The sequence below is a fragment of the Ahaetulla prasina genome, chromosome 4, assembly GCF_028640845.1.
Source record: "Ahaetulla prasina isolate Xishuangbanna chromosome 4, ASM2864084v1, whole genome shotgun sequence".
Taxonomy (NCBI): Eukaryota; Metazoa; Chordata; class Lepidosauria; order Squamata; family Colubridae; genus Ahaetulla; species Ahaetulla prasina.
Window position 1 is genome coordinate 118,340,027 of NC_080542.1, and position 25,921 is coordinate 118,365,947.

Below are 25,921 nucleotides of genomic sequence, written 5' to 3' on the forward strand. Positions count from 1 at the left end.
CAATTGGGTGTGTTTCCAGAAGGTTTGGAGGCTGCAGAGGCTGTGGAAGAACATTTTTCAAAGCTGCTTTAAACATGAAGGCCTTCTATGACCTGAAGCAGGCTACAGAAAGAATACCATGACAGATCCTTGAAAGAAACTGGACAGAAGAGATAAGTGGATATAAGGTGGACTTGAAACCAGAGACGTTTTTACTTGGGATACTAATCAGAACTTACAGTAAAGATACTCAGTATTTGATATTACACATAATTACAGCGGCAAGGATTGCCTACGCACAGCACTGGAAAAAATGAAAAGATACCAACAGAAGAAGAAACAATCAAGAAAATTCTGGACTGTGCAGAAATGGATAAATTAATGAAAGAAATAAGGAAAAGGAAGAGACAGAATATTATCAAATATGGACCAGATGGTATGAGTGGTTGGAGAATAAGAAAACTGAATAGAAAAAAAAAGGATGGAGAAGAGAAGATAACAAATGTGTAAAATAATGTAAATAAAGGAGACGCAGTGGCTCAGGGGCTAGGACTTTTGTTTTGGTTTTTTTTAATTTCTTTTTGTCACAACAGTATACACAAACAATTGTCATAGATAAAACAACATATCTTGAAGAAAATATATATATATAAGTAAAAAAATATGCATCAACTATATTAATTTGATATAATGAAGGGAACAATAGGACAGGAACAGTAGGCACTATTGTGCTCTTATGCACGCCCCTTATAGTCCTCTTAGGAATGGGGTGAGGTCAATAGTAGACAGTTTTTGGTTGAAGATTTTGGGATTTTGAGTAGAGACTATGGAGTCAGGTAATGAGTTCCAAGCATTAACAACTCTGTTACAGAAGTCATATTTTCTGCAATCAAGTTTGAAGCGGTTGACATTTAGCTTGAATCTATTTTTTGCTCTTGTAATATTGCGATTGAAGCTGAAGTAGTCTTTTATAGGAAGGATATTGCAATAGATGATTTTGTGTGTTAAACACAGGTCATGTCGAAGTCGACGGAGTTGTAAATTTTCTAATCCCAGGATTTCAAGTCTGTTGGTATAAGGTATTTTGTTGTTTTCGGAGGAGTGAAGAACTCTTCTAGTAAAATATTTCTGGACTCGTTCTATTGTATTTATGTCAGAGATGTGGTATGGGTTCCAGACGGATGAGCTGTATTCAAGAATAGGTCTGGCAAATGTTTTGTATGCTCTAGTTAGTAGTGTAGAGTTTTTAGAAAAGAAGCTGCGTAAAATTAGGTTTACAACTCTTAGGGCCTTTTTTGCTATGTAGTTGCAGTGGGCTTTGGCATTAAGGTCATTTGATATGAGAATTCCAAGATCTTTTATGTACACTGAGAGCATATGCACCAAGACAAATTCCTTGTGTGTCCAATCACACTTGGCCAATAAAATTTTATTCTATTCTATTCTATTCTATTCTATTCTATTCTATTCTATTCTATTCTATTCTATTCTATTCTATTCTATTCTTCGGACAGCGCTGGCTCTTCGGCTTTGAAACGGAGATGAACACTGCCCCCTAGAGTCGGCAATGACTAGCACGTATGTGCGAGGGGAACCTTTACCTTTAATGTAAATAAATGAAACTAGATGTAAAGGGATGATAAAGTCAAAGATAGTGAAAAAGAAGGGAAAAAGAAAATGTATAAAGCAAAAAACTGAAAGAACGAAACCATCATGTGAAAAGAAAAACAGACTGTGTGTTTATGTTATGTATGTTTGTGTTGTGTTGTGTCATTGTAATAAAACCAATTAAAAAAGAAAAAGGATAGTACTGGGCTCTGCAGGCAACAGTCCCCAAGGCTCATGCTTCTTGGATAATGGTGCCAAGTGGCCTTATAGACTGGCAGTGATAGCACTAGGGCTGAAATCAAGGCCTGGGCCTCTGCTTCAGACCCAATTTTGTCAATGTCAGTGAGTGCTGCTATTTAGGATAGCCCAGGATGGGGGAAGATAAAAAAATCGGTTTTTTTGTTCAGGTGTGTGTGTGAGAGAGAGATAGAAAGACAGAGAGAGAGACAGACCCCAGAAGAATCAATGTTTTGAATTTTTGACAAAAAATGTTTGCCATTACAATAAGCTAAATACACGGGGGGGGGGGGGAATGACAGAATTCAGTTGTTTTTAAAACAAGTTCAGAAGTATCAGGTACTCAAATGTTAACAAGGAATATAATGACTCCATTGCTAAGCATCTGCCATTTTCATAGGATCTGTGTCATAAATGAATTTGCTTAACAAGAAGCAAATTGAATGAATGGGCAGGGGGTTGGACTAGAAGTCCTCCAAGGTCCCTTCCAACTCTGTGGTTATTATTATTATTATTAACTAAAACTATCAGGTGCTTCAGGCACCTTTTCCTAGGTGAAAAAGCCTGAACTCCTTTGCATGTTGAGTGAATTGAACATCACATTAAACTGTGATTCAGCTTTTATTAGTTTAAATATAGCACTTATAGCAGAGTATATGAATATATCAATTGTACTGCGTTAATTAATGATTAGGATTAAGTGTTAATGGAAACCCAGTGGAGATATTCATACAGATAAGCATTCTTCATTGTCAAAAGGTTCTATTTGCTTAAAAGCTTGTGCACATAGAGCTCCCACTTGCCTCTCCTGTGGATGCTTGTGGAGAATGTGTGTATATGTATCTCATCTTGTCCAATCAAGTAACACATGGAATATTCTTATAATGCCTCTAACTCAAGGAGAAAAATGGAGAAAATTGGACTTTTGACTATATTTCTGCTCTTAACTCTTGCTGTATTTCAAAGCATTTGTTAAAGAAGATACAGGTATATCTTGAATAGATAAAACTATTTGGATTTTGGCATTTTGCACAGAACTTCCATTGTCTTGTCTTGTATACTCAATCAAAAGTGTAATATGTTGGAGCTTTAACTTTTTTTTTTGGCATGATAGGGAAGAAAAACATGTTTAAAAGCCTTATTTATTAATTCCTTTTTACTTAGTTGTTTTAATTGATTAGCCTTTAATTGGTTAGCCAGCAGAGGCTAAGGTGCTGATCTAGAAATGAAGAGACTGTGAGGTCTAGTTCTGCCTTAGGCATCAAAGCAGACTGGGTGACTTTGAGCCAGTTGCTCTTTCAGCCCAACCAACTTCACAGGACTGTTGTTGTGGGGAAAACAGGAGGAGGAAGGAATAGTAGGTGTGTTCACTGCCTTGAATTATTAATAAAGTAATAAAAGGATAAATGTCTAAAAATAATAAAACCAGGATATCATCACACACACTGTTTGGTTACTGTATACACATCAAATGTAAATTGGTTCACCTTTTAATAGCACTATGCCCCTAGCTTCTTGCAAAATGTCCAGATTTATTATTTTTTTCTTTAAAAACATCCTCTTCCTCCTCCTCCTCATCAACATCAAACAATTACATCCTAAACAAATTAAACAACATCTGCCTTCCCATACCCTTGGAAGGATTCAGTAGACAAATATCAAATCCTGTCTAAACATTTGGCTGACTGTGTGATCAACCATGATAATAATCAACAACTTGTATGTCTCCTGACTGTGGGTGGCATTTGTTTTGTTGATACCATTTAAAAGATGTCCAAATTAAATAAATGCTGATCCAGAAATTTTCTAATATGTTCTCTTGAGAAATTATCTGACTGGGTGATGTCTTGGATTTTTAGAGAAATTAAGTGAAATAAATAAAAAATACTTTGTAAGAGATTTCATTTTTTTGACTACATTGTTTTTCCCCCCCATTTGAGTAAGTAATCTGGGAATTGCTAAAGTTTAACTGGGAAGGGTTGGTAGATGACTTTGTACCATTGTGATCAATTTAGTAAACATTTTCCAGATAAAATGTCTTTTATCTGTTCTAATTCAACTTGGTGCTGAATGTCATTTTGGTAGGGATACTCAGAGAGAATGCTTGGGGATTAGTTAACCTTTGCAAATTCTGATATAATTGACCTTTCACACATTTCCTAGATTCCTATGTTATTCACCAGCTTTTAAACTTCTTGGATATTTCACTTGCAGCAAAACTGAAAAAAATAATTTCAATATTGATATAAAGAGCAATTGAAAGAGGAAAAAGTTTTAAATTAGTTATTGAATATAAATTTTTGTTCAGATTAACTTCAGATTTACAGTTGCAAACATATGCAAAAGACATGGATTCAGTGCGTCATTTTTTTTGTTTTTTACTCAGAAGGTATGTCAATATCAGTGAGAGGATACTTAATCTATACTGGTTGATTAAATCAGCTAGAGAAGTTCAAATTGAGTCAGTATTTTTAACATCTTTTATCAGTGGTGGGATTCTTTTGTATGATCCCTATGATGAATACTTTCAACATTTCAGAGCGAAGTTCTAAATTGGTGGTGGACCAGCTCTGCATTTTTTTCAATGCATCTTATTTGTAGGTTTGGTTTACCTTAGTTCATCAATTCTAGAAAATGGATTTAAAAAAAGAAATACATTAAGTTTGGTTCTGCTATATCTCTCAACAGTGTTCAGGATCAATGAACATCTTTATGGCACTGTTTCTTCCTACAGGTGGATTTTAGATTTCCTGGCCAGTAAAATTTATATTTTTAACATTTTTTGAATGGGTCTCCTCTCTGACTGAGCTCTGTTACTGAATGTTTGGATAGCTGAAGTTGGGCTACTATTTTGCCAAGTGTCAGGACAGTGATCTGTTGTCCAGGCAATTGATTCTTTTAGATCCAGAGACAATGAACACTATAGTAAATAAAAGGATTTTAAGCTTTACTATTAGTCAAGCAAATGGATTGAAAAGCATAACCTAAAAAGCATATATATCAAGCAAGATAATATTCAAATATTATCCACCAAATATTATCCACCACCACCCCGAAGCTTAACATTGGCTCCCCACAGGGCTGTGTGCTCAGTCCCTACTGTATTCACTGTACACACATGATTGTGTACCGTCAGACCCATCTACTGTGATCATTAAGTTCACAGATGACACCACTATACCGGGTCTTATTACAGGTGGAGATGAAACAGCATACAGGGGGGAGGTTCAAAAACTTTCCACATGGTGTTTAAAAAACAATCAACGTACCTGAACATCAGCAAGACCAAGGACATGGTGTTCGACTTCCAGAGGAAGAAGGAAGAACCTGCTGCCCCTTTAGATTGAGAGGAGCTGTGTAGAAAGTTTTTTCCTTTAAATTCCTGGGAGTCTATCTCAGCGAAGATCTGGAAAAGCAACATGATCCAGGTGGCCAGGAAGGCCCAACAGAGACTTCATTTCCTTAGGGTCTCGTGTAAAAACAGGGTGGAACAACAACTGATGACCTCCTTTTACAATAGAAAGTCTCCTCACTTATTGCATCACGGTATGGCATGCTGGTCTGACAGCCGCAGATAGAAAAACATTACAGAGGATGGTGGGCACAGCACAAAACATGGTGGGCTGTCCCCTAATACCATTAGATGAGATCGCTAGGGCTCGTTGCCTTAGAAGAGTGAGGAAAATTCTCAGGGACGACTGTCACCCTGGTCATCACTTCTTTATCCTCCTACCATTGAGAAGGAGATATCGAAGTATAGCCAGCCATGCAAACAGGCTGAAGAACAGTTTTTATCCATGGGCTGTCAGACTCCTGAATGAGAAATAACATAACTATGTGTTATGATGGACTGCAGGGCGGCGTAATGTTCACACTGGTGCAATAGGTAGGACTGGGTGTTTTGTTAATATAATTTATATGGTTAGGGATTTTCTGTCTTCACTGTGAGTTGTGTTGGGTGGGGTGCACTGAGGGAGCTCAACCAATCCCATTGTACATAGGTTGTGCACTGACAATAAAGAGCAAAAATAAATTACAAGCTACCAGGAGCTCTTTAATAATGACAGGAAAGATGTCTCAAGGTTTATTAATTTCCACAGGACCCAGCACCAGAATCCACATAGAATCTCCCAACAAATAACAACCCCAAGGTTTCTATCAAAACCTGCCCTCAATAACTTAATGGCCTTGCTTCTGTAGTCATGAGACTGCAATGCCTGATGGCACGTGTCTCAAAACTGAGATTTTCATAGATAAGAAAAGCTGTGCAGCTATGTGAAGATGCCACCCCTTTATTCAATAAGCAAGGGTAAAAAACAGGTTAGCTTAGAAAGACCTGTAAATCTCTAGAAAATTCTTAATATGAAGAAAAAACCAGGCCCATAGGTTTATAGATCTAGACTTTTATGCAGGGCTGTCAAACTCGCAGCCCATGGGCCGGATGCATCACACGCTGGCTATACCCATGCCTGGTTTAGCGAAGGGGAAAAAAGGGATACGTCATGTGACGCCCCTAAGACATGGCGAGTTTGACACTCCTGCTCTTGTGCAAATGAGCACCAATGATGTTATCTAGTTGGGTAATGAAATATCGGCAAAAAACCAGCCAAACTTAGCCAGCATCAAGGACCCCAATTGCTTTTCAAATGCCACTGGTAGGCATTTGCACATTAAACCAAATGGAGGCTTCAGGAAACATTTAAATCATTTCAAAGGAGAAGGTAAAGATTGTTTACCAACTCCATTTCCCAATCATTTAATTTTTTTTAGTGGGACCCTTCAGAGCTCATTATTAACCTTTTCCCCAAAAATATGATTAGTCCCCAAACTACCATCTGTTCAGTGCTTAATGGTGATAAAGTTAGCATACTTTTCAGTTGTAAATAAGCTTTCCATTTCTCCAGAGTAGAGGCTTGTGCTGACCTCGACCTCCTTTTTCTTGTTAGGAATCATTTATCCACCCCTATATTGGGTGACTATTTTAACTGTGACTGGATTGATTCCCTTGATCAGTTGTGGTGCACAGGAAACTGCCAGCAATTGCTTTTACCATACTTCTACGCCTTGAACAACTGTGACCAGAATCCTACAGGCCACTTCTTTTGATTAGAGTCAATTTGTACATCCATCCTCTGTGACTTCCACTGCCAGTTTTAAAAGATTCTCTTATTCTGGAATTTATAAAGAAATTGCTTATTAAACTAAAATATAACCTCACTTAAAGCATCTTCTTTTCAATTTCATACAACCTCCTCCTTTTGTCTACCAACGAAGGAGTATATTCTTTACCTTGTCAACCATAGTGTGAGGTTAAACCTGTGTCCTTGACCATAGGACATTTCAAATTTTTTGCTAGTGTTAGAATTAATTGCCCACTCTTAGGTGAGCAAATGTGTTTATAGATTAGCTGAATATTTTTGCAGTAGAGATAAATATTCAAAGATCAATATAATTACAGTTGTATCTGGCTAAAGGCAAGCAGCCTTGGAAAAGGTCTCTTCATTTTCTGTTTACATAAAGACAACAACATACAACCCGACTGCAAAAAAAATTACTACTATTTTATTCCCCCAATAACTTTCCAGAATCAAAATTTACAAAGCTGGAAAGAAGAAAATTGATGCATATTCTGTGCTTGAACTGCTTCCCCAGCCAAAAAAAATTTTGTTTTAATTTTTTAAATTAAAGTTTTAATTTTTTTCAGATAGATTATACCAGCCCAGGGAGGCTCTATCAAACATTGCCCAAAATATATTTTCTTTTCACTTTTGTTCATCATATGCCATGTTGAAGTACAAATAAAATCCAAAAAACTTTTTATAATCTATGTTGAGTTTAAAAGCTAAAACACATGAAGTCATCACCATTCTTTCTTTATGAAACCTTTGCATTCATTGTCTTCAGTGAGAACCTTCCTCTGTTTCCTTGAAAATACTTTTAGCAGCTCCCAAGGTTTAGCAGGTTTTTCTCCTCATCATTGAGATTCTTTCTCTTTTCTACCCCCCAATTTTTTTTTATTCTTTCAGTACAAGAGCAAGAGCATACCAAACTTCATTTCTTTTATTCCTTTGTCTAAAATGCCCCTAAATCAGGGGTGAAATGCTCCTGGTTCGGACTGGATCGGCCAATCTGGTAGCAATGGCGACAGGTGGTTCGGAGAACTGGTAGCAAAAATCCCTGCCCCCCCTCATGCCCAGCTGAACTGTATGATCATTAGAGGTGTTTTGTCTACTTTTAAAAGCATTTTTCTTTGGCCGAAAAAATGCTTTTAAAAGTAAAAAAGAAAGCCTCTGATGATTTTAAAAGAAAACAAAAGCCTCTGAGGATCAGGCAACTCAGTTGGGATCATCAGAGGAGCCTTTTAAAACTTCTTTGGTCGAAGAGATTGTAAAAAAAATGCTTTTAAAAGTAAAAAAAAACAGTTGGCCACGCCCACCCAGTCACATTATCCCCCACCAAGCCATGCCCAAAGAACTGCCCTAAATGCATTCCTAAGGAAAACAAAAATACAACAATCCACCAGTTTTTACACTGTATAAAATTTCCAGGCACCGTGTCATCTCCACCAGGAAATTGGAGGCACCTCCCCAGTCCTTTAAACTGGATTCCTCATCATTAGAATCCCACATATAACCATCCCAGATTTCTATATTGCACTCCCAGGATAAGAAGAGAACTTTAACTTTGCAACTTTGGGTATCCACCTTTTTTTTGCCTGTTTATGATGCTTTAATTTTTCAAACCAAACAGCCACAGTTACAGTTAATTCTTCTGCTGATTCCCTCCCAATTTTGGGCATGTTCCAGTCGCACTCTCAAGAGAGAGATTGCTAATTTTTATAAACCATAATTTCTTCATCTTGCTGATGTACCTTTCTCTGACTAGCTTTTAATTGCTCCCAGATGTTCTGGAGCACAATGAAAAAGACCCATCCTAGTTCACCCACTGATTTTTTGCTACTCTTAGTCACTATATACATTTAAGCATTGTGTTAGAAGTTGAATCTCCAAATTGTGCCAACTCATGCTGTCATGACACTGGTGAGATCATCTGGTTTAATATTTGAGCCTCTGATCGCAGACACTTGTGCTTGGTCAACCAGAGATATAATTCTGGTCACTATCACTTGCCGATTTTCTTTCCCAGAGGGCATTGTCACTGGATCCCACCTTTGTGGCTAATTATGTGTCAAGGCAGTTATAGGTGCCCAGACAACTAATTCTTTAGTATCCAGAGGCAATGAACAAACACTCCAGTAAATAAAGAGTTTTAAACTTTCTTACTAGCTCAAGCAAATACATTGCAAAGCATAACATAAAAAGTATTCATACCAAGCAAAATAACACCCAAATCTCTTACAAGCTGCTAGGAACTCCTTAATAACAATAACATTGCTAACTCTTCCCTCCACACATACATACCCTTTTCAAAGTTTTTGACTAGTTTAATCTAGACAAGATGGGGATTCCTCTGGTCAACTGAAAAAGCAATTCAGGCTGAACCTGCATGAGATCAAGCTGAGCTTGGGATTTGTAGCTTGGCACTCCTCTTGAATTCAGCCCTGATATCCAGAGCTCACTTTAGTCCTATGTTTAATGAAGAATTGTGTATTAATTTTTATATGCTATTATTAATTGGATGCCATACTGAATAATCAAAAAAAACTTTTATTTTTAAGGTGATATTGTAAAATGATCACAATTTCCATTAGTTTTTGAAAACCTAGGAGATTAAAATATAAATCAAGATTATGAATTGTAAAGACTTTATTCTCTCACATGTATTATGATTGTTTTATAGTTCAGGGTTAGTTGGCCTTAATCTTTTAGGTCATCTTGAAACTAGGAGTGATGTTTGAGACAGACAGTCAACAGGTGCAGAGTCACCAGACAATTGACAGAAACATCCTTAAAGATTATGTGAAGGTTGCAAGGTACTTCTCCCAAATACTGCGTAATATATTTCTCCGAATGTCCTGTTTCAAAGGACACTATTGACATGCAACAGTACTTTCGGAACAATTAATATTGCTAACTTTGCTATGGAATGAGTAGCATTAATATACCTATTTCAGACAGCTATCCTATGCTACTTCTATTTCAGGCTTTAGTATCTGTAGAAAAAATAATGGAAGCCATCTTCTTTTCTCTAATTTTCTCTCTCCCCTCCCCCCTTTTCTCCTTCAGGTAGATAGATTATGGATTCATGAGTGAGGCCAGAGTATCATGGGAAATTCAACTGGAATTGCACAGAGAGAACTGCAGCTGTCCATTCTCTGCTGTCAAGTATGGGTATCCATGACTTGCTCAGAGCTCAGTTTTATTATATTGGTCTTTGCTTGTTTAATTGCCAATACAGTGCTGAAGGACGCAGATAAATGCACTAGTGAGTGTTTTTGGCAACTTTAATATATGTGTACTTCAACTCCCAGAGTTCTCTTAGTCATCATGTTGGGTGGGGAATTCTGGGACTTGAAATCATATAGCTTAAAAGTTGGCAAGTTTGAAAACACCATGATAGACTATCCGGAAGTTCTTAAAGAACTATCATTAATCAAAAATCAAAGTTTGCTTTTCCTAAAACTAAACAAATAATTCATAGCAGGAATTTTATAACAATTTTAGGTTTTTACTCTAAACAATCCATACCATTCTAATTGTAGAGACTGCTAAATTCAAGTATGCTGAATGATATGAAACTAAAATAAACAATTTTAAATCAAGAGCGATAGAATTTTCTGAATGAAAGTGAATGACAGAACAGTAAAAATTCAGGTAGACTTGTTGACTGGGTCAACAAATTCCATGTGCATGTTCATGTAAATAAGCACTGTGTTTTAATGACTTTTAATTATTACAAATTAGAACCACCTGAGGAGAAAATATTTTATATAATAACATTTGCTTAAAACAGCAATAAACATAATAAGCTAATAGAAGTTGATATGCATTATTGAAATATAATATGGTAACCTCCTTCTGTTCTTTCACCAAATCATACGAATATTTATGAACTGCACAAATCCCTTTTAATTTTTGTGTTAAAATAGGGCCTCTTGTTTCTGGCTTTTCTTTTTGACTGCACGGCATTGAATGTGGGGACTTAATCCCAAAGCACAGCTTTTCTGATGTAAAATCTGGATGCTTGTGTAGATACAACAGCTGTCCCCTCGCTATGTGGCATTTTCTATTACTTTACCATAGAAATGAGTTCTGGCCAGGTTTTGGGTAATATTGGACAAACGTAGTTTGAAGTGATAAAGGCTTATGCATATGCATTCATTTAACTCTCATAGTATTGGCTTCGGAGCAGGAAAATAAATTCACACTGTGGCCACCCTCCTAGATGATTGTAGCAGTTGAATTGTAGGAGGTTCTGCTGCATCTAAAAGCCCAATTAACTGTTGCCTAAGAGCTGTAAATTCAGCAAACCTTTTTTAAAAAAGAAGAACAAAGCTGTGGCTCTTCACCAACAAACAAGGATTGTGGAGGGCTGATTTCTAACATAAAATTGTTTGCGTTTTTGCATTTTAGGTATCTAAACTTCTCTGAGAAGGGAAAAATTCTGGTAGAGAAACTTCTGGACTCTTGCTTAAGGATGGATGCTATAGATTAATATTTGAAATGTTTTCCATAGTATCAGTTGTAGACTTTTCTAAGAACAATCTGACTTCTGGAGAGAAAAGCTCCATTATGCTTTTAGTAGCATTCTAATTATAATGGGTCCTTATCTGCTGTTGGCATCTAAATTTTATCTTGGGATTCAAAGAGCCGCTTCTCAGATCTGTGAAATTTTCCAGACTATATGTCTACTGTCCATGTAAAGCATCAGATATCCTGCAAAACTGGCCATAGTTTAATTTAATTTAATTAATTGTTACTGTAGGTGTAACAATTATGGAAATGTTGAAAATGTGGAAAATTTCCACGCTATTTCCTAGAAACATGGAACATTCTCTATCATTCTTAAAGTGTTTTATTAGATTCAGCATGAAAATAACAACAACAACAACAACAACAACAACAACAACAACAACAACAACAACAGAGTAGGAACAGAGTAGGAAGGGACCTTGGAGGCTCCCCAGTCCAACCCCTGCCCAGGCAGGAAACCCTACACCATCTCAGACAGATGCTTATCTAACATCTTCTTAAAAATTTCCAGTGTTGGGGCATTTACAACTTCTGCAGGCAAGTTGTTCCACTGATTAATAGTTCTAACTGTAAGGAAATTTCTCCTTGATTTGGCACATTGCAGTTATCTTAATAGAAGATAAATTCCAAATTGAAAGAAAGCTTATTAAGCTAATGCTTTCAGTTTATGTTGATATTCATGAATTTCTTTTTCAAAAGTTTTAAAGGAAAATTGCAAATTTTATCTATTTCATGGACATTTCTCTCCAGACTGCCTATTATTCGGACTAAAAATAATTAAATAGAAATCTGGTATGCATGGAAGGATGTAATTGGAAAATAAAGATCTTTTATAAAACCAAATATTAAATTAAAAATTTGCTTTATTGAAAATGCACCCTCTTGCGTCTCAAAAAGCAGAGATACAATATAGTACTAGAAAGTTGCCTTCTGGTTACACTAATCATTTTCTTTCTGCACAAGACCTTCATAGCAATCGCTTTGTGAATGTAACCAGTAACCAAATGCTTTAACTGGCCCATGGCTCAGATGTGTAAAAATTGTAGCCACAATAAATCTTTTTCTCTTATCATTTATTTTATTGCATTATTATAAAACATAATACATTGTATTAGTTGGCTACAATGATGCTTATACAATATTGACTAGAAATTAGCATTCTAACGTTTAGATAACTTAAACCTTTAAAGATAAAAAATAAGTTTATATCAGTAATTAACTATGATTTCTAAAACATCGGTGTTGATAAACTTAAAATTATTTAAATGTCTCACTCAAAGCTAAATAAACAACTGCGCAATGCATCAGACTATTTGCTGTTACATTTCGTGCCCAATACATCTATAAGACCTCTAGTGTAGTTAACCATTAAGATAACATTTTTAGACTGAAAAAGAGGCAGATCTTAATAGTAGACAACCTTTTGTGATAAATATATGCATTGAGAATCTAAAAGTAAGGATTTTAAAATAAATTATGAGCATTTACTGTATATGTATAAAGGGGTATGGATGGATGTATATAAAAATATGTATGCTTGTATATGTATCAAAACATGTACAGGCAGTCCTCGATTTGCAAGTTCATTTAGTGACTTACAGTGGTACTGAAAAAAAATGATTTATGACTGTTTTTCAAATTTACAACCATTGCAGCATCTTCATTGTCATGTGATCAAAATTTGGATGCTTGGCAACTGGTTCATATTTATGATGGTTTTCAGTATCCCAGAGGCATGTGATTGCCTTTTGGGACCTTCTGACTAACAAAGGCAGTGGGGAAGGCAGAGTCACTTATCAACTGTGTTACTAACTTAACAACCATAGACATTCACTTAACAACTGATTCTCTCGCCCCTTCTGTTCAACATCTATATGAAGCCGCTGGGTGAGATCATCAGTGGCTTCGGTGTGAGGTACCAGCTGTACGCTGATGACACCCAGCTGTACTTTTCCACACCGGGCCACCCCAATGAAGCTATCGAAGTGCTGTCCCGGTGTTTGGAAGCCGTACGGGTCTGGATGGGGAGAAACAGGCTCAAGCTCAATCCCTCCAAGACAGAGTGGCTCTGGATGCCGGCATCCCGGTACAGTCAGCTGAGTCCACGGCTGACTGTTGGGGGCGAGTGATTGGCCCCGATGGAGAGGGTGCGCAACCTGGGCGTCCTCTTGGATGAACGGCTGTCTTTTGAAGATCATTTGACGGCCGTCTCCAGGAGAGCTTTCCACCAGGTTCGCCTGGTGCGCCAGTTGCGCCCCTTTCTAGACCGGGATGCCTTATGCACGGTCACTCACGCCCTCGTGACGTCTCGTCTGGATTACTGCAATGCTCTCTACATGGGGCTCCCCTTGAGGGGCATCCAGAGGCTTCAGTTAGTCCAGAACGCGGCTGCGCGGGTGATAGAGGGAGCCCCTCGTGGCTCCCGCGTGACACCTATCCTGCGCAGACTGCACTGGCTACCTGTGGCCTTCCGGGTGCGCTTCAAGGTTTTGGTGACAATCTTTAAAGCGCTCCATGGCATAGGGCCGGGTTATTTACGGGACCGCCTACTGCTACCGAATACCTCTCACCGACCCGTGCGCTCTCACAGAGAGGGACTCCTCAGGGTGCCGTCAGCTAGGCAGTGCGACACCCAGGGGGAGGGCCTTCTCTGTGGAGGCTCCCACCCTCTGGAACGAACTCCCTCCAGGACTTCATCAACTTCCGGACCTCCGAACCTTCCGTCGCGAGCTTAAAACACACTTATTCATCTGTGCGGGACTGGATTAGATTTTAAATTTATTGGTTTTAAATGGGTTTTATTAATTATATGGTTTTAACAATTCGGCTATGGAATAAGTTTTTTACTTGTTATTTTAGTTTGTATTTATATGTATTTTTAAGTGCCTGTGAACCGCCCTGAGTCCCTAGGGAGATAGGGCGGTATATAAATGTGAAAAATAAATAAATAAAATAAATAAATAAACTATGGCCAGAAAGATAGTAAAATGGGGCCAAATTTACTGAACAAATGTTTCAATTAACATTAGGCTCAATTGTAGTAAATCAAAGACTACCTATGTGCAAATGCTTATATTTAATCTATTTATATATTAAAGGCAATTTGGGGAATCATTCCCCTTTCCTGTTGTACCACTCTGCCAAATTTCAAATGGTTCAAAACTTTTTGGATTTTCAAAGAGCTTGAATATCTGTTGACTATACTATACAATGCCATTCTAGGTGTCGATAGCAAATCAGTTGCTGATATCCCAGAGTTGACATCATAGACTGTCTCCATTTCATGCAGAAGAATCTCCCACCTTTCAGCTTCTCTTCTGATAATATATAACATCTTCTAAATATGTTATCTTTAAATATCATTGAATTGATTTTAGGCAACAGGATCTTCAGAACCCTATTTGATGTGTAATATATAGATGGCATGCAGTATGCTGCAAAAGGTTTCCAGTTGTGTGCATTTGATATTCTGCTACTTGGATGGTGAATTTTACCTCACATAACTCTAAGTAATGCTTTGGGGAAACTGGTTAGTAGAACCTTCTCATTGAAGTCTTATGATTACTGTCCAATGGAAATTAGCTCCTCCTTTTTATAGGCCAAACTAATGCCACTGGCAGCGTCTGGAAACCTAAGGCCTAGTATGGCTGTTATTTACTGTCTTTTAAGCAGCAGGCTGTATATTTATGCCAATTTCTCTGCTTCAGGGAGCATTCCTGATCGCCCTGAACAAAGTGAATAAGAGTAGTTTGCTTTGCAAATGAATGCAAATGGGAGTGCCTTTGGGGAGCCCCTTTAAACAAGGGGCAAGGCCCTCTGACGATGAGTGAAGCTGCCATTTGGACATGGTGAAAAGAGCACGCTGGAGCCATTGATTGGGGGAGACAGTAAAAAGTCAGGGAGGGCCCCGTTTCTGCTTGCAGTGCAGCAGGCGGACGTCAGTGCAGTTCGAGCACAGTGGGAGAATGACAGGCAGGATTAGTGTCAGGCAGAAGCTTTGCTGTAGCTGTGGAGATGGTCCCAGGGGTCATTCACCTCTGACTGTTGTTTAGCACTGATGGCTCTGTAATGCAAACTGCTTGATGCCTGCCTGTTCATTATCAGAAATAGTGATTAGGGGGAGGTATTTGTCATAAAAGGTTCCTTTTAGAAATAAAAGAGAAATGGGAAGCTGTTGCTCACTGCCTGTATCAGTGCAGAGGAAGCCTGATCCAGATGGTATTTTGATAGGAAAGGACAGTGGAAATTGCTCTTTGGGTGCTTGTGAAGGCTTTTTCATGCAGCTCCTTTTGCTTGGAGAAAGGATTCAAAAAGGAAGAAATTGTTCACAATGGGTGTGTCATGCAAGTGCCTGGAAGTTGATGGGTGCGTTTTCTACCCTCCCTAATGAGTTGCACCATGCTTAGGAGCAATGCAGGCTTGGCTGTTTTTTAACACATTATTCACAATCCCTCAAAATCCCTGTTTTGCCAGAGCAATTTATAACTATATATATATCTATTTTGTTAAATAAGGGCCTGGTTTTCTAAATATGCTTTCCCAAGGAATATATTCTCTGTGGTTTTTTTATAGGGCCTGTAAATTAAAACATGTCCATGAAAAATATTTTTAACATGGGCCTTTTTAATTTTATTTTTCTCCCTGCATTGACACCCATAAAAAGATAGAATTATTTTGTTAAGTAGATAGGCTTGGTCTTCAAGATAGGTGTACAACATCTATTACATAAAGCAGATAAGTTGGATCTTCTACGAGTAGGTGCCATTAAAAAGCTGTAAGAAACTTTCTTATTCCTTAACGGATTTTATTGGACTGTTTTGTTTAAGATTCTTGTTTGGTGTTTTTAATTACTATAAAAGCCCTTCAAGTTTCTTGGTATACTAAATGTTTTACAAATATTTTACAGGCCCCTGAATGGATGGAAGAGGACCTTAGCCAACTGACAAGAAGTATGGTTAAGTTCCCAGGGGGGACGCCTGGTCGATGGGAAAGGATTGCTCACGAATTGGGTCGATCAGTGGCAGATGTGAGTTCACTCAAATTTACATTGTATGAACAAACCAGCACAAGACAAGCAGGATACAGGGCAGATCTTGGCAGAGTTGGACATTGTCTTTGGATGGAGGGTACTACCTTTTTAAGACCTGGAAATGAACCATTAGGTAACTGGGCAAGAAACAGATGTCAGCTGGTCTCCCCACTCCACAATTAACAGCTGTAACTGATCAGCTTTATGGAGATCCTAGTGCTTAGAGACTTAAGCTACTGTAACCTGATAACCAAAAAAACAATGCTGGTTTTAGTCTTTGTGATAAACTCTCATTGCTGGAAGAGAACATTTGTTGGACTTAAGTAAAGATTATATTTCTGCGTAGACCTTAAAAGAAATGAAAAAACAGCAGAGGGGAAAAAAAAAGAAACCTCATTAGCTAATAGTATTTAGACAGGTGGCAGACATTAATTAGAACTTAAGGTGCCTTCCATAGACTGAGGTCTGTATATATGGTGATGTAAAAATGACTAATTTGTCAGATTATGAAGATAAAAGAGTGCTTATTTTAATATGGACTTTTTAAAAAGTTTGTGTTCCTAAGAATAGAAATAGGATTCTATTCAGATGCTTTGAATCCAAACAGATAAGGGAAGTGAATGAGGGTGTTTGGCACTTGCTGGCATATGGCGCTTCTGATTATTAATCAACAATTGAAATACCACACTAGGAAAATGCAGGAAAGAAGCTTTGTTTACTTCAGTATAACTTGGTTCCACCTGAGCTGTTTCTGTTTCTCATTTCCAACTGCTAGACAAAACCACAGAAGTATGACTGTCAAATGTGAGAAATCAGGAAATCCAAGAAATTCAAATGAATATAAAGATTTATTGCAAGCTTAAGCTTTCTACAAAAATCTGAACTACTAACAGTCAAAGCAAATTGGTGGTAGATAAGAGTCAGTGGAATTCAAGGTGGACTGGACTTACCCATATTTTTTGGAGTATAAGATGCACTTCCCCCCAAAAAAGAGGATGAAAATTTGGGTACGTCTTAGACACCAAATGTAGCCCCGCCCACCCGCTGCCTCCACCCTTTGGCCTTCGCCTCCCAACAGTTTACCTCCTTGCACCAAACAGCCCATTTCAGCTTCAGCACAGCCTGATTAGCACAAGCAGTTGATTGTTGGCTTGATTGAACTTCCGACCCTCAGCTATTTTAGGCTGCAGGGATTGCCATTGCCTAGTGCGGCACAGGGCTTTGTTGTTTGCTGCAAGAAGGCAAATTGCTGGGAGTCAGTTTTTTTTTTCATTAGGCTGTACTGAAAACAAAAACGAACCTAAAGCAGGCTGTTTGTTGTTTGCTGCAAGGAAGCAAATTCCTGGGAGGCAGAGGCAATTTTTTTTTCTTGTTTTCCTCCCCAAAAAAGGTAGGTGTGTCTTACCTACCAGAGAGTTTTATACTCCAAAAAATACGGTAGATCTTTTGTGGGTACAAAGGGACTTGAGACTGATGATAAGTTGAACCCTTCCTCAGGCTCAGCCTGGTCATCTCCTGCAGACAATTCTCCAACAGAGACACACATCTTTTCTGACAGGCTAGTTTTCTATTTTCTATTTTTATTTTATTTTTATTACGTTGTTTACTCCATATTAAAGCTAGACCTGCAAAAATGAAAAAAAAGATTTTTGTAGAAGAGAAGCAGTAATAACTAAATCAGATCTCTGCTTTGTGCTCATGGCAGAGTTAGCTAAATACCACAACCCCTAGCCACATGTTTCCCTTCCCCAGCATGCACTTACTTTCCTTAATCTTACCTGTGCCTTTAGCCCAAACTAATGTCCCCTTGTGACATTCTGTACAAAGTGTTTCTCAGGCACTCTTTTTTCCCAATAGTTCTGCAGCTGCTGGCCCTGGTTGCTCATCCAACAGTCCTATAGCCCATTTTTCATCAAATATCCAGGAGCTCCAACATCTAGTGCAGACCTTGTTAACCAGGGTGACATCCAAGCTGGTATGGCTTTCTGAAATTTACACCTCACCATATTTTTATGGGAGAGACACTCTTTATCTGACTCCTGATGAGATTTTTCTGGCATTGAATGCCTTTTTGAAGTCAATCCATGCTACATTCTCAACTTCCTTAGGACGCAGAGGCCCACAACCACATCAAAATAATGCCTCACTAGGAAATTATTATTATTATTTTTATTTAAGATTTAATCTTCAGTTTGATTCACAGTCTGGGACTGGTAAAAACGTAACACTTTTAAGTGCTAACCAAGGATCTAAGTTGTTACGGCAATGTCTAAGATATATAGGCAGTTCCGAGTAAGGTGTTGTTGTTGTTGTTGTTATTCATTGCACAATCAGCGAGATGTTCAGACTGGGTTTGGCATTTTTGTCTACCTATTGAATCCTTACCAAGGATCTGGGACAGTCAGATCTGGATATTTGATAGTATTATCATTGCAGCTGTTCTCAGTAAAGCTGCCTTTTGCAGTTGACTGATGGCGAATTTGTCAGTGCTAATGGTGTTCAAGTGGTACTACAGTTATTTTGAATTACACCCAAGGCACCTATTACAATTGGTACTACTTTTGCTTACTTTTTCGTTCTATTTCTATTTGTAGATCTTTGTATTTTGTTACCTTCTCAGTTTTTTGTCTTCTATTCTGCTGTCTCCAGGTACTGCCATACCCACTATTCAGACTTTTTTGCCTTTCTTATTGACAATTGTTAAATCTGAGGTGTTATGTTGCATGTGCTTGTCTGTTTGAATTCTAAAGTACCACAGCAATCTAACTTCTTCATTTTCTATGACCTCCTCTATTTTATGGTCCCACTAATTCTTGCTTGCAGGCAAATGATATTTCTTGCAGATCTTCCAATCCACCATTGTTGTTACTTTGTCATGCTGCTATTTGTAGTTAGTCTGTGCGATTTCCCAGCATACTATCTTCAGTGTATCATCTTCATTGTCCTTCAAGGCTTGCCCAGATGTTGATTACCTCCATTGGTATTTCCTAGATTGAGTTTGGATTTTAAGATCATCTTCACTCTCTTGATGTATTCACCTCTAATCTTTTTCTTGACTTCAATGTACTTGATGTTGTCAGCTTGAAGCTTACCCAAATATTTGTAGTAATCATCTTTATCCAGACTCTTAATCTTATTTTCATGGGGCATCTTGGTTCTTTCAGTTTTTTCTATTTTTCCTTGTTTAATAGTGAATGTGGCACATTTGTCCAATCCAAACTCCATTGCAATATCTTGGCTATATATATGGACAGTGTTGAGCAGCAGTTCTATTTCAGATGTTTTTCCCTACATCTTCAGATCGTTCATGTAAAGGAGTTATTTAAAATAACTCATAAAATGAGTTATTCAGTATTGTTGACAGAGGGAATAGACATATAGTAATCGTGACAGTGCATCTCCTTGAAATATTCCTCTCCTAATAATAACCTCTCCCAGTCTCTCACCATTGACCTGCAACTGTGTCTTCCATTGTGCCATCAATCTTTGCACAAAGCTTCTGATGTTTCTACTGACTCCTGTTATTTCTGGGCACTTGATTATTCAGTCATATGGCAGAGAGTTGAATGCCTTTTTAAAGTCAATCCATGCTACATTCACACTAGTCTTCCTTCTCTTGCAGTTTTCCAAAATCATTTTGTCAATTAAGAATTGGTCTTTTTTTTCTTCTGCTATTGAGGCAATTTTGTTTCTACTCAAATGGAAAGAGATTGTTTTCAACTGGTTGCTGTTGGATTGTATCAGCTACCACATCAGTTAACAATTTGAAAGTTGTTGGTAAGCAGGTAATTGGCCTATAGTTGCCTGGTGATGCCCCTTTTGCTGGATCTTTCATTATCAGGTAGGTTCTGCCAGATGGTAGCCACTTTCCAATTTCACTTTCTTGTAGTATGTTGTTAAACTGCTTGGCAACGAGTGGGTATAATAAACCAGTTAGATGTTTCAACCAAAAACCATGCAGTTCATCTTCACCTGGTGCTGACCAATTCTTGGTCTTCCTTTCTCTCTCTCTCTCTCTCTCTCTCTCTCTCTCTCTCTCTCTCTCTCTCTCTCTCTCTCTCATTTCTGCTGTTATTACTAGTTCTGTCATTTCAACTTCTTCTTTTTTTCTTATCCACCTCTTTTAACAAGCTGCATCCTTGTTGTATTTCTTTGGGTTATCCCATCTCCATTGATGGATTGGTAGAAACATTTCTGATTGGATTGAAATTGGAGGTTCTGCCTATAAGTTACAATTTGAGTTTTGTATCTGCTTATCTTCTTGGCTACAGCTATTATTTCCTGCTCTATTATTTCCAGGGCTTCCTTGATCTTCCTTGTTTCTAGATAGTATTTCTTGGTTAGTTATTCTTTGGTCTTCTTGTTCTTCAGCTTCTTTTCTTTCATCTATTGTAGCTTGCTTGTACCTGATCTCAACTTGCTGATCTTATTTTCCAGTCTAATCTTCCATTTTTGTGGTGCAGTTATTTTCTTCTTCTTTGTTGATTTTACATCCCAGATATTCAGTAATAACTGCAGCTGTGCTGTATATTAATTGGTTTGCTTTTTGCAGTGAGTTGGTGCTTATACTTGATATTGCAGTATTTACATCTTTTAGTGCTTGCGCTAGATGTTTCTTTGGAACAAGCTTCAATGCAGGCAACCTTATTCTGATGTTTTGTTTTTTCTTTTTTTGCTGTTCTAGGTGCTCAGTTATTCTTTGTTTCAGTTCTTTTACTTCTTTAGTTAGAGGACTTTGTTCTTCCTGAGGCAGAGGAGAGGGTGCCTGGTTTCCAAATGAAAACAGTTGTATGGCTCATGTTAGCTTTGCATATTGACTGTGCATAGGCTTCTTTTTCCAGTTAGGAACTCAGTGCTCAATTATTTCCTTTCAATCTTGTTGTTTTCAAGAGGTTTCCCTTGTTCACCTCCTTCAACAGAGGCTCTTTTGCTTTCTTTATGTAGTCATTTAAGCTGTGTTTTCCCTGATCGATCAGTATCACTTTTTGAGTGCAGCGTATGGTGCGTTGCTACTAGTTTTCTTGTCTTTCGATCCAAATTATCAACTTCTAGCTGAGTCCAATCAATTATTCCAGCTGAATATCATATTACAGGCACTGCCCAGATGTTAATTGCTTTTATGATATTTCCTCCATTCAGCTTTGGTCTCAAGATTTTCTGGACTTGTTTTATGTACCATATTTTTTGCACTATAAGACACTCCGGACCATAACACGCACCTAGCTTTTGGGGAGGAAAAAAAGAAAAAAAATATCTAGTGCGTCCCAGTATGCATCAGTATTCACCTGGCTAGCGTCCTTGAAGCAAACAGCAACAGCCTGGTCAGCTTCAGCACGTTATTGCAGCCTGATTTAGCATGAGCAGCTGATTGGTGGCTGTTCCAGGCTATGGGATCGCTGCCATCTATCGCTGCATCCACATGTCCCGTTTTTGGCCTCCATGTGCCCCATTTTCAGCATCCGTGCCTCCCGTTGTTGGTCTTTGCATGCCCTGTTTTTACCCTTCGTGCATCCCATTTTCCACCTCCGATGTCCTGTTTTTGGGCTTGTGCCCCGCATTTTTGGCCTATTCCAGGCGGGAGGGAGTGCCACCGCCATCAATCACTGCTGGTGAATGGCAGCGATCCCCGATGCCTGGAATGAGCCAAAAACAGGAATGCACAGAGGCAAAAAATGGGGAGCGCAGAGACTGAAAATGGAACGTGCAGAGGCAAAAAGGGGGGTGCGCAGAGGCCAAAAATGGGGCATGGGGAGGCCGAAAATAGCTAAATGGTAGGGACCAATGGGTGGGCAGGGCTTCAGCAACATTCACTCTATAAGACGCCCAGACATTTCCACTCACCTTGGGAGATGGGGGGAAGTCCGTCTTATAGACCGAAAAATTTAGTATTTTGTTGAAATAGCTTCCTTCACTTCGTTGTGCAACAGATCAGAAGCTTCCACAACTCCTAAATTTGGTTTCAACTATCAAATTCTTCCCCACACGCCATCAACTTAGTTTGCCATAGCGTCAGGGAATTTCTGGATGTTGGTGCTAATTCCAAAAATGTCTAAGCATTTCTCAATCCAGCTGTGTGGAACAGAATCAAATGCTTTCTTATAATCAATCCAGGCCATGAACAAATTTATTTGTTTTTTCTTTGAATTCTTCAAAACCAGTTTATCAATCATCAATTGGTCTTTGGCTCCTCTTGAATTTTTGCAGTACCCTTTTTGTCCTGTTCTACAAGCAGCAAATCCTTATTTTCCAAATATTTATAAATTTGGTTTGCAATAATGCTTGTAAGTAATTTGTATGTTGTTGGCAGGCAAGTTATTGGCCTGTAATTTTCAGGTTTATTTCTCTTTTCTACATCCTTCCAGTTGTTAGCCATTTTTCACTTTTCTGGTGTTTCCAGAACCTGAATCATCTGGTTTGCTAACCTTGCATTCAAACTTGTTAGTGATTTCTACCAGAATCCATGCAGCTCATTCAAACCAGGGTCATTCCAGTTTTTGATCTTCTTTCCTTGTTTTTGCACCATTTCTCTCATTATGTGAACATTTTCCATTCTTTCACTTTTGCAGTGCTTTCATTATTATTCAAGATTTAATCTTCAATCTTTTTTTTTGAAAGGTTTTTTTTTAGACAAACAAACAAAAACATCTTCAATACAAATAAATGTGTTGGTTGATCGATTACAAATCTTTTGTGCAATTTCAGCATATACATAACATATGATTTATCTAGTTTTACCTTTTATCAATCTGATATATATCCAAATATTTTGGTCAATTAATAATTTAATTAACTATAAGTATTTCTTTCCTCATTTCATGTAAAGTATTCTAAATTTTATGTTAATCATATTGCATCATTCATTTCATCATCTTAAATCAGTATGTATTTCAACAATTCTTCCATTATAAAAACCTCTCTCAAACTTCATTGACATATTTTTTTCTCTAACCATTGATAAAATGAATCCCATATCTTATAACATTGTTTATCTTCCTGGTCTCTAATTTCAAATGTCAATTTACTCATTTCTGCACATTCCATTATTTTCCTAATAATTTCATCTTGCCTTGGTATTTTCTCATTTTTCTACGTTTTAGCAAACACAATCCTGGCCGCTTTTACAACATTCACAGTCAAATATCTCAATTCTCTATTGTATGTTTCAGGTATGATCCCCAATAAAAAAAAAACCTCTGGTTTAAAGTCTATGTGTTTTTTTTATCATTTTTTCCAACTATGTGTGGATTCTAGTCCATTATCTTTTAGGTTCTACGCACGTCCGCCACATATGGTATTATGAACCAGGTATCTGATGACATTTCCAACATTTTTTGGATTCATTCTTGAACATTCTGGCTATGTTTTAATCTTCAATCTTGATTCACAATCTGGGACTGGTTAAAACTTAACAGTTCAACTCCTAACCAAGAAGCTAAGATCTGTTGAAGTAACGTCTGAGTATATAGGCTGTTCTGAGTAAGGTTATTTTTTTGCAAAGTCAGAATATTGAGTTCTGATAAATTCAAAATTTCCATGTATCTAGGCAACCCTTTGCTCCAAGGGCTTCTATTACTATTGGCACAACCATTGATTTTTTTCCTCCACAATTGCTCAACTTCAGTTTGCAAATTGCGATATTTCATTTTTTCTAGTTGTTTCTCTTCAGTTTGTGCATCACCTGTTGTTGTTGCTGCTGCTGCTGTTATTCATTGAACAGTCAACGAGATGTTCAGACTGGTTTGGCATTTTTGTCTACCTAGTGAGTTCTTAATAAGGACTTAGAATAGGCAGATGTGGATGTTTGATGGCATTATCATTGCAACGGGGTGAAATCTAAAAATTTTCCCTACCGGTTCTGTGGGCGTGGCTTAATTGGTGGGCATGGCTTGGTGGTCAGATGGCTTGGTGGGCGTGGCCAATAACAATAAATAATAAAAATAATAAACAAAGTATAAAAAAACAATAAGAGGTACCAAAAACCAACTTTCACACTTTACACACACACAACACAACACAACTGACTCACACACAATGTAAAAGCAGCTGCACTTCACACTTCACATAGCCACAAAAAGCTCAAAAACCAACTTTCACACTTTACACACACATAACTAACACACATACATACACACACACACAATATGCCACATACAGCTTTCTGAGATTTTGTGTGTTTGTGTGTTAGAGTGAAACACTACAGAAACACACCAAATCTCAGAAAGCTGCACAAATATTTTATTTTATTATTTTATTTTATTTTATTTTATTGTGGACTTCAAATCCCAGAGTTCCTCAGCCAGCCAGTTGATCACCGAGGAAATAGATTAGTTGAGCGATTGATTCTGTCTGGCTGAAACTGAAACTGCTTTCAGGCTGTGGCCATGCGTTCATCAGTAATCAGGTAAGTGCCTTAGAATCTACTCTTACTTGTAGAAAACATGCTGAAGCAAAACCGGCTTTTAAAAGTAAAAAAAAAAAAACCCTCTGCAGATGGTGCGGCTCAGCAGAGGTGGAGGGGCGGGGCCAGGGATTTTTGCTACCAGTCCTCTGAACCAGCAGCCTCCATCGCTACCGGATCACGCGATCCTGTCCGATGCGGGAGCATTTCACCCCTGCATTGCAGGATGGAAGCTGTTCCCAGTAAAGCAAGTCAGGAAAGCTTCGCAAGTTGACAGCTGCCTTTTGCAATTGACTGATAGTGAATTTGTCAAGGCCAATGGTGTTCAGGTGATGTTCCAGTTGTTTTGAATTTGACCCAAGGCACCTATTATTATTGGTACTACCTTTGCTTGCTTTTGCCCCAGTCGTTTTATTTCTATTTATAAGTCTTTTTATTTTATTATCTTCTCCAGTTCTTTCCCTTCTCTTCTGATGTCTCCAGGTAATGCCACATCCACTATCCAGATTTTTTGTCTTTCTTATTGATAATTGTTAAGTCTGGAGTATTATGTAACAGGTACCTGTCTGTTTGAATTCTAAAGTCCCAGAACAATTTTACTTTCTAATTTTCTATGACTTTCTCTATATTATGGTCTCACCAATTCTTGCTTGCAGGCAAATAATATTTCTTGCAGATCTTCCAATGCACCATTGTTGCTACTTTTTCATTCCGTTGCTTGTAGTCAACCTGTGTGATCTTCTTGTGGCAATTTATCAGGGGTCCACTATTTCTTCAGCTTCATTGTATAGGCAGCACTTACTGTCTGTTACTGTCTTTTCCATTCTAACTTTGGCTTGGTCTTGTGCAGCCAGAATTAGTCCTTTGGCAGGGATAAAATCTAAAAATTTCCCCTACCGGTTCTATGGGCATGGTTAATTAGTGGGTGTGGTTTGGCGATCAGATAACTGAGTGGGCGTGGCCAATAACAATAAATAATAAAATAATAAACAAAGTATACAAAACAATAAGAGGTAC

At 37.9% G+C, this 25,921-nt stretch overlaps 1 protein-coding gene across 2 annotated transcripts in view; it reads left to right on the forward strand.

Annotated features, from left to right (window-relative positions):
* The window catches only part of DNAJC1 (DnaJ heat shock protein family (Hsp40) member C1), a 142,333-nt gene that overhangs the window by 75,731 nt on the left and 40,681 nt on the right, over positions 1–25,921 (forward strand). For both annotated transcript variants that reach the window (XM_058181853.1, XM_058181852.1), the window contains one exon: positions 16,384–16,503. In XM_058181853.1, coding sequence (XP_058037836.1) covers positions 16,384–16,503 — 120 coding nt within the window. The remainder of the gene's footprint in view (positions 1–16,383; positions 16,504–25,921) is intronic.